This window comes from Nannobrachium achirus (genome assembly GCF_963921795.1).
Source record: "Nannobrachium achirus genome assembly, chromosome: 20".
Classification (NCBI taxonomy): domain Eukaryota; kingdom Metazoa; phylum Chordata; class Actinopteri; order Myctophiformes; family Myctophidae; genus Nannobrachium; species Nannobrachium achirus.
In genome coordinates, this window is record NC_137827.1 from 47,913,852 (window position 1) to 47,928,884 (window position 15,033).

The following is a 15,033-nucleotide window of genomic DNA, read 5'->3' on the forward strand; positions in this document are numbered from 1 at the left end:
TTTTATATTTAAAGCATAAAATATTGCGTAATAATTTCACTTGTTTGCCTTTCTAATTTTTTAGGAGAATGGAGCGTATTTTTTGCAGAAACCAATGGCAAGAAACCACTGACATTCACTTTGAAAAGCAGAATCCACCTCCATAGGTAGATTTACACTTCAAAGTCAGAGAATTCATTGATGGAAATGAAACATCTATACAAACATGCCCAAGGTGGGTGTTGGGTCTCTGCTCTATATATAAAGTGTCCTGAGACAACATGTTTTGTGATCTGGCACTATAATAACATTGAATTCAATATCAAGGTAACTTTTTCATCATTTAGAATCTATGCTTGCACTTAAGTTTAGGTGTAACTTTCATGCATTATTATATAAATACTAACTACTAACTTTTTTTATATGAATTATGAATGATGCTTTAATTGGTTTGTAAGTGCAAGTTTTATGCATACGGTAAGAAACTTTTTAAATAGGAGCCTCTGTCAAGGGAGAGTTATTCATCAGGTCATTTCTTTTCTTTTCTTTTTGTCTATTATGTGAAAATTACTGTGGTCCTGCGTTGTCTGTGTTTACAGTGACCTCTGCGCATTAAAGGACAACTTTAGTTTTTTACAACAAGGGTTCATATTTTAGATTGTAATTAAAGAATATAAAAGATGAGTGTTACAATTATTTCATTTACTTCTTTCTATTGTTTTAGAGATTCTTATTTCAGTGGTTGGGGGCATGCGTACACGTGGCTAAATATGTCATTTTACACGGAATAAGCCCATTCCCAAGATACACAACAACCTTTCATGGTTGGATGTGACTAATGGGGGCTAGAAGTGTTACTGTAAATAGCAATAAAGAAACCGCTGGCTTATTGTGTCTAAAAAGACATATTTAGCCACTTGTACGCATGCCCCCATGCGTACGCATGCCCCCATGCGTACGCATGCCCCACATTTTAGCACGGTAAACGTGATAAAACAATAGAACGAAGCAAATGAAAACATTTTAATACTCACTTTTTCTTTTCTCTAATTACAATCTCAAATATGAACCCTATGAAAACAAAGTTGTCCTTTAAGTTTGCTGTTCATTTTAAAATGTCAGAGGGATTCTTCTATTGCACTAATCAAAACCCACAAAATCCACCGGCCTCTCTGTGTGGCATTAAGAGGAACTTGAACTTGACTTAATAGACTGTGTAATCCATCCCAGAGAGAAATCAATTGAAATGCAGTAGTAGTGGCGTGGTAAACAAAGAGGTTCTCAGTTCTCTGGCAGCCCTGTGCTTGAATTACTGTTGGAAATGGATTTAATTGCCTCGCTGGGATTGACTGATCATGTCTAGAAATGGCTGAACTGCCCTAAAGGGTAAGACTCATCAATATAAGCACCGCCAGTAGGATTTCTTTTGTGATTCCAAAGTCTGTGGGACCACACTGAGTTCTGGAGGTCTTAATCTTGACTGGACACGCACTTTAAACACTCTTTGTGTATGCAGTCCATGACGCCAGGATACAATATAATTGACAACACAATATTCCTCTTGTACAAATTGTAGTTTTTTTTAGTGCGTTCGGAAATGTGCACTCAATGCACTGGTGTGCCATGTTGTCGTTTATTCGGTGCACTAAGTGCGGTGTCGTTCGGAAATCCAGTGTGCTGAGTGCACAGTGCACACACTGACCGACTCTACTCAGAAGACGGGTTTTGGTGGTGTGGTGCGTCAATGCAGTGTTTTGATGTGATGGTTTTCATGGCCATGTCTCGAGCAGGTCTCAAGCGCTTCTCAGCTTTGAACAATGGAGGAAATGAACGCAAAATGCACCATTTGCAGCCGGAAGGCCAATGTTATGAATTAAATGAACTTTCAATAGCAACGTTACGTTAGCAACTGCTGCTTTTCAGGAGGTTTTCCTTCAGAGTTCAGAGTGAAAAAGCGCACAGCTGCCCCTTGACTGGTCGCTCGTAAATAAGCCACACTGAATGCACTCTACAATGTCACCGCCCACTGCACTCACTACACTGAGAGCACACACCCGGTGCGAGTTTCCGAACACACCCTTTTTGTCCATGACCACCACAACTATGCTGTGTGTTTTCCTGGCCACTTGAACCCCAGCATCCATATTCTGGGAGGAATATTAGCTAAAAATAACCAAAATATTGGTTTACTGCTCCACACTCTATTACTAATACTAAAAGATACTTTTTTTTATGAAACCCCTTGAGATGCAGCATCCCGTTTTCGAGTGGGTCCTCGTGTTCTCCTGCCCTTCCACCACTAACGATCCGTGTTCTTACCACGACGCCCATGATCTGCAGCTCTTTCAGGACAAAGTCCACCTTCTTCTGGGTGGTGAGGGACGCCAGCACGGCGTTGTGGCTGCGGCAGGCCAGCTTGGCGTTGTCGTACGAGTCTTTGGCCGTGATGAACTTCAGACAGGAGTTGCCCACCAAGTGCCAGGTCTCGCCACACACGTTCTCTGGAGAGCAAAGAGACAGAGACGTACAGTGGAGAGATATGAACAAACAGGAGAGAGCGCGAGAGACACAGAGACAGACAGAGAGGGTAGTTGATCAATGCTAAAACCATAGATGTGAACTACAAGTAGGGGTGGGCGATATGGTGATAATTATCGTTGAGACGATACAATGTCTCCACGATATGCCTTTTCAGAGGCATTGTTGCGACCGTTAGGTCGCAGTTTAGTATCAAAACCTCGACCGGCCGTCCGTCCGTCTGTCCGTCGGTCGGTCACACGTCACACCTTTGTTTGTGTACGGTGTGATGTCATACTGATGTCAGCAGTGTGATGTCATACTGATGTCAGCAGCTATGTCTCTATATATGGAGTTATATGTTGTTCGTGTCCAAATATGGGGCTTGTGAGGTCAGACTTAGTGAGATTCGTCGGTTATATTTGTGGAGATAAGCGACCAACGGTCGCTTATCTCCCGATTAGGGAGTCTTACTGGTATATATCGTGATACAATTGAGGGAGCCTTGTAAAAAATCCTGTTCTTTGCAAGCCGCAGGGAGCCCCTTAAAAACAGGGGTACAGAGGTACTGCCGTGCAATCTTCTATTTATTTATAAACATGTTTTAAAAAAGCAATGCACCAAATGATAACAACACGCTCGGATCGCTCGGTGCAAGCCAGCAAACCGTGCATGAAGCACGTTTTTAGGTCGGCCAACTTACATTGATGCAGCTGAAGGCTGATTTCCTCCGTTCATTTGCGTGGAGCCAGACGGGGTAAACCGCGAGAAAAAACAGCGCCCGAAAGTACATTACGTCCTCGCTGCACGCACAGCGATCTAATCACATGTAATCCACTCATTCTGAAGCCTTGATTTCGTCTTTCATCTGATCGAAAAAGACTCGGAGATGCGCTGGCCAAGCGGCTGCAGTCATAATAGAATGGCACGTAATGGCCGCCTGTGCATGCCAGTTGCTCCGTTGCAGATGACGTCATCACGTCTCTGACGCTTTAACCCTTGAGATGGTTTCTTAACTCATTGAGTGCCAATCCCGAACTAGTTCGGCTTTATTAGCGTATCGCAGAGTGCCGATCCCGAACTAGTTCGGCTTTAAAAAAAAAAAAAAAAAAAATTTGAAAAAAAAATTTTTGATTTTTTTTTTTTTTTTTTTGGACCCCATCAAATCTGGTGAACATGATTTCAATCGCGATTTTGCATGTTCCACCCCATACAACCCCATCTAACATACAGGGCAGCCATTTTTGTTTACATAACATGTAAAACATAATGGCCATTATCTCAAGAATGCCTGAACGGATTTCCAATCGGATTTTTTTGTTTGAAAGCTGTGAACAAACTGCACAAATCCACTCCAATGCAATCCAGGATTGCATTGGATTTTTTAGAGCTCATTTTTCTCTGTTTTTTTCCCATGCATGAGGTGTGCAAGGTTTAATCGTGGCTAAATTGCAGAAAATAGATCTTCTAAAATGCTTGGTAGCCAATAGCTAACTTCAAGCTAACTTCATCCTCTTCCTGTACATGCACAAAGGAAAGTGTTCAGGCAAGTCATGGCTGCAGGGCTTCTGCATATACCAGCATATCTCTATGGGATTTTCTATGGCCACTGGGCGCCCTCTAGTGGTGAACGGGGTGGCACTCAAAGAGTTAAAGAGACAGAGCACGACCGGCGACTGTTTTTTTTATTTTTATTATAATTAATTTCATTTTTAATGACCTAGTACGGGAAAAGACAAGCGGCTGATTGAGTGGACCGGACAAGTACGGGCAAGTACGGCCGGCTTGCAAAGTGTTAATACAGAGATTGATTGCAGAATTCAATTAAACCTGCATTTTGGTCAAATCTATTCTTGTTATTTATCTGTGTTTATTTTTCTATTTTCTTTTTGCAATGTACCTACATACCATTGATTTTATTTTAATATTTGTCGTAATTTTTATATTTTATGAAAAAATGGAAGGAAAAAAAAAGGCAAAACAATATCTAGCTTTATTCTGATCGTACTGCTTTCTTTTTTCTTTTCTTTTTTAACCCTTTCTTTTAATGTACCTTGCTTATCTTTATAAGAAATGTGCTACTATATCCCACAGTATATTTTTACAGCAGAACAGTAAAGAACAACTAGACCTCTTTCTACCATTATATGATGTTCGGCAGCCCTATATGTTGTTAATTTATTGCTATTTTATTTTATTTTGTTTTGTGTTTGATATATATGTGTCACTGTTTGTTTAATGTCCTTTAACTTTGTACTTTATTTAAGTGAAAAAAAAAAATCATCAGTTCTCAAACTTTAAAATGTCAAGGTCTCCACTTTACTCTGACAGTGTACAAATGAAACCAAATGGACCCGTAAGGGTCCATTTGGTTTCATTTGTATACTGTCAGAGTTACATACAGAGTTACATACTTGTAAAGTTCAATTTCTCCCAAAAGGAACCCAGAGAGTCTAGTTTTTGTCAAGTAACTTGAAAAATAACCATAACAACCAACGTGAAAAAGAATCGTGATAAAATCATGTATTGTGATACAGCTTGAGAAAATATTGTGATATTGTATTTTTCAATATCGCCCACCCCTAACTACAAGCTAATCATTTTGCCTTTTACAATTTTTGTTGTCGCTTATTTCCACTTCTGAAAGGTCCCGAATATTGTTATGAAGTCATGTTGTTACATAAGGGATATCAATAGAGACAGAAAGTGAGGTGGCGGTGTGCAATAGACCCACGTTTGCGAAGCACATCTTAATTTGCATAAAAGGGATGCATTATATGGCGAGTTTGTCATCTGGGTGTTACGTGTGTGGCTGTGCACCGGGAGAAAGAATGGGCGTTTATGACAGCAACCCGACTTATCCTGTCCAGCGCGTGTGTGCAGGATGCGCGCGTAGGCGTGGGTTTATTTGCATTATGTGACACTCATTGAATGCGATTTCAATAGCAGCAGCTACCTGGCAGAGAGATGCACTCCTGGTTGCGTGACTCCCACTGGCAGTTCTGGTCCACGGAGCAACTCTTACAGCTGGTCTTTTTACTGCAGATGAAGGCAGGGTTGTCCTTAGGACAGACCTCGTACTCTGCTATGGCACCCTGGAAATACAGACAAATAGAATAGGGTAGATCAGGGGACTTCAACGTTTTCAGGCCAAGTTTACAGTTTACAGTTTAGGCATTTAGCAGACGCTTTTAATCCAAAGCGACTTATAATGAGCAGATAATACATCACTATAATAAACAAGATAACATGTCAGAACATTATCAACAATATAGCAAATGCATATGAATATTAATATAAAAAAACAATATAATCAGTAAAGAAAAGGATTCTAAAAAACCTAAAAACAAATGCTAACTAGCTTCATGTATGGTCATTGAGTGTTTTAGTAGTGCTATGGGTTTAGGTGGAGTCTGAAGAGGTGAGTCTTCAGTCCACGGCCAAGAACCCCTTAGTCGAGAGAGAGAGATGAAGCAGGGACCCCCCCCACAACAAATAGATACCATATAGTTTCATCGTTTGACAGCACAATCATCAGTGTATTTTGGATTCATGACAATTTGTGTTTTCATTTAACCACTTGAACCGTCGAAACTTAATAAACTTGACCTTTCACTCTGTACTTATTCTGCGCTTTTCCCCCTCTACACCAAACCTCTTTGCCGAAAATAGCCGATCTCGCATATCGTCGTTGTCGGGTGAAAACCTTGTATGTCCAAAACCGTTCGTCTTGCATTTATCCTTTTAAAAATGATTCAAACTAGTGAAAACAGACGATATTGATGATATACAACAAACACGAGCCCCTCCATCTCTCACACGTTGCGTGAGGGATGAGGAGTTTATTACATTTCTCGCTGCATAATGACAGCCGTTTGTGGCGTATGTAATGAAATATTAATTTCACCACATGCTGTATGGAATGTGCAAGAATCCCATTAAGGCGACGTGAGCCTTAATGGGAGAGATGTGAGCCGGGCTGGGAGAGATGAGAGTGCTGGTGCTATAATGAAAGACAATTTCATTATGCATGTAGCATTGCTGTATAAGAGTTTATTTATGAACAGACAGTCATCCGACGTGAGAAGGCACCTGATGGGTACCCGGTGGTGCATACAGGGGCGTCACACCAAATTCTGGGCCCTGGGTACAAGGATTCACTGCGGGCCACCCTATGAATGTTAACTATTGAAAAATAGCAGATATACAAGCTCGCTGCGAGCTTGTAGATCTGCTATTTTTGAAAAAAATGTGAAAATGTGTGCAAGAAACGTATGTTTCCATGTCAGTGGTGCTCAAACTTTTTCATGTCAAGGACCCCCAAGATGATATGTATTTGGCCACGGACCCCCATCTCAAAATATTTAGTTCCAGGGACCCCCCAGAAGCAAGATTTGAGTTACAAATGTTTGCTTAAAAAAATACATATATTCAAAGATTTGCACACATTTTCAAGACTTTTCAAAAATAGCAGATCTACAAGCTCGCAGCGCGGCACTCGGTGCCGCGCTGTGAGCTTGTATATCTGCTATTTTTCAATAGCCAAAGTTACTAGGGCCCCTCCACCTTGGGCCCTAGTAACTCAGTCCCACCCCCCCCCCCCCCCACACACACACACACACACTTGTGACACCCTGGGTACATACACTGTAGTTGAACTTGATGGGGCTTGAATATTTACAGGGTCTAGTTAATAAATACTGTAAATATGCACACAAAAGGGTTCATTTATCTTCATTTGCTTCCCAATTTGTTAGCTTGACAGATTTACAAACAGATTATTTCAGGATCAAAAGGGGTATATCGCCCAAGCCTAGTAAAGAACCTGTTTGCATGGCCTGACCCCTGCAAGGTAAAAAAACATGTTTGTTCACCTACGTCAGTGGATCTCTTCCTTTTTAGGCCGCGACCCCCACAATAATCATATTTGAATTGGGAACCCCCCCCCTCCCTGCACAAGCAGGCATTACATTTAGGGCGGATTCACACTGCAATCCGTTTGATTAGAACTGATTCTGAAACCGGTTGCTGGTTCATGCTGGCCAGCATTCACATTGGCAGACCTTCTGGCCTCCCTGGAGATCACTAGCACTATACAGCCCGGTCCTATAGGTGGTGGTATGCACATAGTGTCATCAACTATGCGACATTGCTGATGGTGGTTGCCAATAAATTCAGGCACGAAAGTTGGTGTAACAATTCAATAACGCGCGACAGCGCAGTGTGGAACATTGTTGCAGTGGTCTTGGGTCTCGCACCCCCCACACCTCGACAAGACAAACAAGCCTATTTGCATATCAATTGACCTGTATAGTAGGTGTCGCTGATCTACAAGCTCACACTGACCTCGCATCCGTGACGCGTTGTGAGCTTGTAGATCTGCTATTTTCCTGGCGCATAAACGTGCAGAATGATGAGCGAGACATGCAGCGCAGCGCACGTTATTATTTTAATTATTTAATAATCAACATGGCCTACAATTGAAACGCTTGTGGCTTAATATTCACATTAATGGCACGTCAAGCAGGCACAGCAGTGCACAAGCAGTGCCAAGGAATCTATAACATCGAAACAAAAGTCAGGGATAAAGGAATACTTTTAGGCTATTTTCTATCAACAGTGGTAAGTCATTTTAGGTTTGTTTTCATGGTTTAACAGTTCATGGTTTAACTTGTAGGCTAGTGCTTTCTCTTTCTGCTTTTCTTTCCCGACGGGCGACAGCGCACACGCATGCATGCACGCACACACCAAGCCCCCCCCCCCCCCCCCCTCCCGCTGTAAATCTGATCCCAGAGCAGCATTATCATCTCACAGTTACAGCCATACTTCATGTCGCTGCCTCGCGGCTAATAACGGACCTGAATCTGATCCTAGGTCAGCCTAAACAGCACAGCAGTGACAGCACACAACTACACGCATACGCATTGATTGATTAATTGATTGCTTGCTTTACGGTTTGCATAAAAAGCAAAAAGTACACACACGTCACACACACAGTAGGCTACGGGTCCTATTGGGTCCTCTCGGGTTATACACATGATGATTACAGTCCCGTGTTCCGAATGTTTTAACGGAGCGCCGGTTCTGGCCGTCCCGTCTCACTTTCATCCCTGCGCTCAGTGCGCTGGTGCGAGACAATAAATAACTGTTCGCCAATTGCTAGTGCTACTTCTCCCAATTGGAAGTACATGACACCAGTCCAGCGCACCACAGTAGTAGGCTAACTGGTGATATAAAACATATAAACGAATTTTAGAAGACAGTCCTACAAGCAATCTCTCTGTGAGATGAAGTCGCTGATCCCATGGCCATGTCGACAACTGTTACCCAGTGTTTATTTGTGCCGACGGCTGACTCGTCGACATTATATGAGGTCACGTTCAACATCAATACCGTTTTTGAGGCCGGTTGCTTCACACTGCGGCTCACCGGTCTAGAGGTCGCACAATGCAGTCTCGAGACTACCTCTTGAGGTGGTTTCGAGGCTATCCGTTTCTGAGGAAGACCGCACGCTTCACACTGTCAAAACCGGTTTAAACATCTGCCAAGTAGCCTCGAGACCGGTCTCGAGACCGCAGTGTGAATCCGCCCTTAGTTTGACTCCATCTATTCCATTGTGAAAACAGCCGATCTACATGCGTTGCGAGGCGTTGTGAGCATGTAGATCTGCTATTTTTACAATTTCTGACTCTAATATTTGACAATTTGACCAATATATTGGACCAGAGGCACTAAAAATGTCTTTAGCGTCCTTAAATTGTCACTTGCAGATACCATCTATTATACACTTATACTGTATGTTGGTATGTTTAATGTTGAGTGAGAAAACAATGTTAACAATTAACATCTGGGGACCCCCCCAAAATAATTGGGGGACCCCCCTGGGGTGTCCCGACCCACAGGTTGAGAACCATTGACCTACAGTACGTAGCATGGGCCAGCCTCCTTACCGTGGCAGCGGTACAGTTGCTTCCCATGGAGAGACATTTGCCTGAACACCACTGGCAGCCATTGGTGTTGGCCGTGCAGCTGTAGCAGTCATCATACTGGTCACACATCTTGTCCTCGGCATCTGGGTGGAAAATGGAAAATTACGATTAACTATTGAGTCTTGGTTTTGTTTTTATGAGATTTGATAACACCTGCTACAGTGTTATTAAAACCTACTGACAACTACAGTGGACAGAACAACGTGATTACCGGTATTCTCAGCGTTTTATTTGTCATGATTACCGTACGTGTACCACAGCAAAATGCCCAAAATGACCATAAAAAGCATCCTCATGGGTGACAATGTGACACATGCCCAGTCACTCAGAAGAATAAAAATAAATACAAGAAAACAGGGGACAGGGGTGGGTTACAAGCCCGCCAGGGCCATACTAATCGCTCTGACGGATTCGTCTGGGTTACTTACTTCCCAGGCTAACGTGCCATTAGCAAACACTAACTTGTTACAAAAATGGCATAATGGCCATCGGGAATTGCAATTAGCAGGGTTGAGGCATTACCGGTACAGTATGGTTGGGATGTGGTTTTTGCCCAAGTCGATTGCCTGGCTAATACATCCTTTGGAATGTGACCAACCAACCACAAAATGAACACCACTCATCAGCACCAAGGCCTCCATCTCCCTTATAAGACGGTGGTTTTCAACCTTTTTCAAGGACCATTAATTATTCAGCATTTGAGCCATGGACGACCATTTGATGAGATTTAGCATCTCAGACCCAAACCGTAGAATATTTTGTTATCGTTGGATAGGATTTCGTCCACAATTCCATTGATTGTTGATGTTGGTGCCATAGGAGAGATAAAACAGGCAAACGTTGATCAAAATAAAATGTCTTGTACATTCTCTAATTGTGTAAACTTCATGTAAATTACAGTAAGTAATGCAGATGTTTTTTTTCCATTCTCAAGAGTTAAAGATCTACAATGGTTAATTTGTTAACCAACTCTCCGTCATTTAGCTGGGGACCACCTGGAACCCCCTCAGGGACCACTAGTGGTCCCCGGACCACTGGTTGAGAACCACCGTTATAAGACAGGGGTCTTCAATATTTTCAGGCCAAGGACCCCTTGGTTGAGAGAGGGAGATGAAGCAGGGACCCCCACAACCTTTTCATAGATTCCATATAGTTTCTTTGGATTCATGTCAATTGGTGTTTTCAGATATTTAACCACTTGAACCGTCAATACTTAATAAACTTGACCTTTCACTCTGTAATTAGTCTGCTCTTTTCCCCCTCTACACCAAATCTCTTTGCCAAAAATAGCCGATCTACAAGCTCACAACGCCTCGCAGCGCGAGGCGTTGTGAGCTTGTAGATCTGCTATTTTTGGCTAAAGTTCTCAGAATAAGGACACTAGGGTTCAAGTGGTTAATATAAAAAAAAGAAGAAAAACGTTTCTAACATAAAAAAGATTTGGAGGACCCCCAATATTAACTCTGAGGACCCCCTAGGGGTCCCGGACCCCCTGTTGAAGACCCTTGTTAGAAGAGATAAGACCTCTGGGTAGAGGAACCAGCGGACGGACGTGACACCTGCCAGACAGCAGCAGAGCAGAGGCCAACGCGCCACGGTATTACATTTCCGTGAAAGATATTCCCCGGCACGGTTTTCATCCCCCGACCACCTCTCCGCAGGCTCTGACCTCCCCTGCAAAATGAGACCAAGCCTCGCTGCAGGAAATTGAGGATGTTTTGGTGGCCGTGATGAAAACAGCAGAACAACACGAGAGTCTCAGTGGGTAGGAGGAGGGCTGGCTATGGCCTGCTGCCCTGACACATTATTCACACACAGACACACACTGCAGTCTTAGCCAACGGAACTGGCCCTTTAGCAGTGGTGTGAAGTGCAACTAAGTACATTTACTTAAGTACCGTCATTTTGATGTATTTGTACTTTACTTTAGTGTTTCCATTTCACAATACTTTTACTTCTACTCCACTACATCTCGGATCCAAATATTGTACTTTTACTCTGCTACAATTATTTGAAAACTTTAGTTACTAGTTACTTTGCAGATATACATTATAATATTATAAAACATACATATCACTTTAGCCTTATTCTATACCTTGGCTATTTGAAAACAGACAATCTACAAGCTCACAACGTGATGAATCGCGACGCGTTGTGAGCTTGTAGATCTGCTATTTTCAAACATTTTGTACTTTTTACCTTTGGTACCTTTGATGCTAACACTTTCATACTTTCATTACTCAAGTACATTTTGAATTCCGGACTTTTACTTTACAGAGTATTTCTATATTGCAGTATTGATGCTTTAACTTAAGTAAAATAGGCAAGTACTTTTTACACCACTGCCCTTTAGCACTTGCTGTAGACATGGAAACCCAGTGAAACACAGACACACATAGCGGTATAAAGGCCCACACAGAATGACACACAAACATGGCACATGCAGACTAGACATATGCATAGACGCACCAGATCCAATCACCCACACCCATCTAACGCACACCAACACTCGCCCCCGAGCTAACGCGCTGCAGCCGCTGCCACTTTCACCGTTTTCAATCTGACTCACGAGGCTGCACCAGCTGTGTATCACAAACAAGTCCTGATCAGGCCGCATGTGCGCCACACGCTAAGAGATAGGAGCCTGATTGAAAAGTCACGGCGCCACACATTCCGATGAGAGCTAAGGCTAAAATAAATAATAAATGAAATCTAGAAGAATATCAAGACGGCAAGAGGTATACAACTTTAATATGTGCCGGGTGCTGAAGATAGATGTGATTGCGGGGACACGAGCCACAGGCTGTGGGATTGCATACGGGGTGAGAAAATAACTTTTCCCCCGTCCCGTCGGCCAAACTGGCAGCGGGAATCCCAAGATTTACCAGACATTTTTTGTAATGTTATATTTTAACATGGTAGTGTGAAGACATGTTCTGTGAAGCCCTGCACTGATAACTCAAACAGACATAGCATTGAGGGTATGCATTTTTCATTAAGGCTTCCTCAGCTTCTCTCTGGTACTATAATAGTAGAACACTTCAAATGTCTTTAGATAAGGCTTTTATGAATAAAATTATTGAATTAACTGATCTTAGAAATTAAGTAAAGCAGTGCAGCAAGCACAGCATGTACGTTAATTAACTTTTGACCATAGTCAAAGTATTTACCTATGAACTGAAACACTATTCCTAAGATAGTAGTAGTACCGTAACTTAGCTTTGAGAATTACAAATGTGTGTTGGACAGACAGAAAGCAGGACACAATTAATGGTTTACAGGGCCATCTTGTTGAGTGATCGTGTATGTATCATTCAAAGTGGAGCAGTCACAAGTTGCTTGAAATTCTTCATAGAATTTGTCCTTCGGGCGCTTTGCAAAAACTCGACTTCGCACCTTTAACACTTACACTAGTTACACATGCATATGAGGTTAGTTTGTATCTTTTGCATGTTCTTGTTCATTTGCCTCAAATGCAAAGTATTTCCTAATAGCACTCCAATGGCATGGAGGCAGGGTTTAGTGGGAACTGTAGCAAGCTGCACTGCAGTAACACACTTGCGTCTCAACTAGTGATGTGCTGATCGGTGAGTGATCGCGATCGGCCGATAATGCCTCTATCGGCTTTGATCGGTACCGGCTTTGCCTCTATCGGCTTTGCTGATCTACAAGTTAGATCAACTATTTTCACAATATTTATCTGTGGGACTGAACGTAACCTCAGCTTCAACTCCTACACGTTGAATTGGATACTAAAGGACCTCAGCCTGCAATCTCCTAATGTTCATACTTAATATACAATGTCAAAGTTTCGTAAGAAGAATCATTAAATATATAAATGCTGCTACAGTAACACAATACATAGAAGAAGATTGGTGCTGTGATCGGGAATATCGGCATCGGCAGATACTGATTCCAGTTGATGGGTGATCGGTATCGGTCCCAAAAATCGCAATTGACCGAATTCACGTTACGCAACTTCCTGGCGCTGACGTCACGGTAGAAGGGGAAAAACTACTAACATCCCATAGAGTTAACACAGCAATCGCAAATTTTACGCAATTTCCGAATAGTAATGTATCAAATACGGCTAGCATGATCAAGAACACAGTAAAAGGCACAAAGCGGTATAATTTACTTTACCGTTCGAAATAATGATTTGTTGGCTTTAAGTCCAGCTATTTCTATGTTATTTTACCCTCCAAAGCTGACGTCAGCACCAGGAAGTTGCTGAGAAATTCGCTGAGTGCGCATGCGTGGGCGGGCTGTGAATAGGGTCAATGGGAGCATCTCTAGTCTCAACCTACACGTGCTGGCGTTGCAGGAGACCAGGAGTGGTTGTTGTTCGGGGGCGCCGCTCTCCCACGGCGTGCAGGCTCCCTGGGTGGAGTTCCAGTGGCAGCGGAGCCCCGGCCAGGCCTGGCTGCAGGCCGCCAGGCTGGAGAAGGCAGAGCAGCTGGGGGAGGTGTAGGCCAACACGTCGCTCAGCAGCAGGCTGTTGAAGCCCCCGAAGACGTACATGACGCTGGGGGGCGGGGGAAGAAAAGAGCAGGCAGAGAGGGCAGAGGAGAAGAAGGAGGGGGCAAGAGAGCGTGTAAGTGTGGATGAATGTGGAGCGTGCACGGCACGCACAAACGAACGGAGTCTCTCGCGTGCGAGCGCGCGATCGAACGTGGGTTAACATCTGTGACACTTAACCAATCTAGGCCTAGAATTATTGAATGCTTTAACTATTGAAAAATAGCAGATATACAAGCTCACGAGCTGCGATCTTGTAGATCTGCTATTTTTGAAAAAACGTCAATATTCAATATGTTCTTTTAAAAGCAAACTTTTGTAACTCAAATCTCTGCTTCTGTCTGGGGGCCCCTGGAACAACATATTTTCAGATGAGGGTCTACTCTGCAGCCAAATAAATGTAATTTTGGGGGTCCTTGGCATGAAAAAGTTTGAGAACCGCTGATTTAGAGGAAGGATTTAGAAGTCGGGTCAAAGATCGGGTCAAAGGTATTCAAAGACATTTTCAAGATTTTTCAAAAATGGCAGATCTGCGAACTTGTATATCTGCTGTTTATCAATAGTTAAAGCATAAAATAACGGTTAAAGTGGTTAAAATCGAACGCGACTCGGGCGCGTTCCAGGTTATTTGAGGGTTAAGAGGTAGGGATAGAGAGCGAGGCAGAGAGACGGCGAGAAAGAGGGATGGGGAGAAGGTAATGAGAGACACACTGACGTTATTAAGAGGAGAAGAAAAGGAAGGAGACGAGAGGCAACGCAACAGAGGACGGGGATGGAGATGGAGAGAGAGAGAGACGAAAGAAAGGAAGACGTGGAAATGAAAGCCTCCGCAGATCTGACGGGACGTGGCTTGGCTCGGCAGGTAGGAGTCAGCAGGGAGGCAGGGGGTGAGAGAGAGGTGAGAGACGAGCTGGGTACATGAAAGACACGGATTAAGTGAAAAGAAAAAGGGGGAGAAAGAAAAAAAGAGATGGGAGCATTCATTTCTCTCTCTCTCTCTCTCTTCCTCCAGAGAGACAAATCTTCCCCC

General features: G+C 43.0%; 1 protein-coding gene across 1 annotated transcript in view; it reads right to left on the bottom strand.

The window, feature by feature from the left end:
- atrn (attractin) overlaps nt 1–15,033 on the bottom strand; it is a gene marked incomplete at its 5' end in the record, with an annotated part of 253,285 nt that overhangs the window by 164,993 nt on the left and 73,259 nt on the right. The window contains 4 exon segments of the mRNA XM_080750193.1: nt 2,299–2,480; nt 5,453–5,591; nt 9,447–9,568; nt 13,793–14,010. Coding sequence (XP_080606319.1) covers nt 2,299–2,480; nt 5,453–5,591; nt 9,447–9,568; nt 13,793–14,010 — 661 coding nt within the window.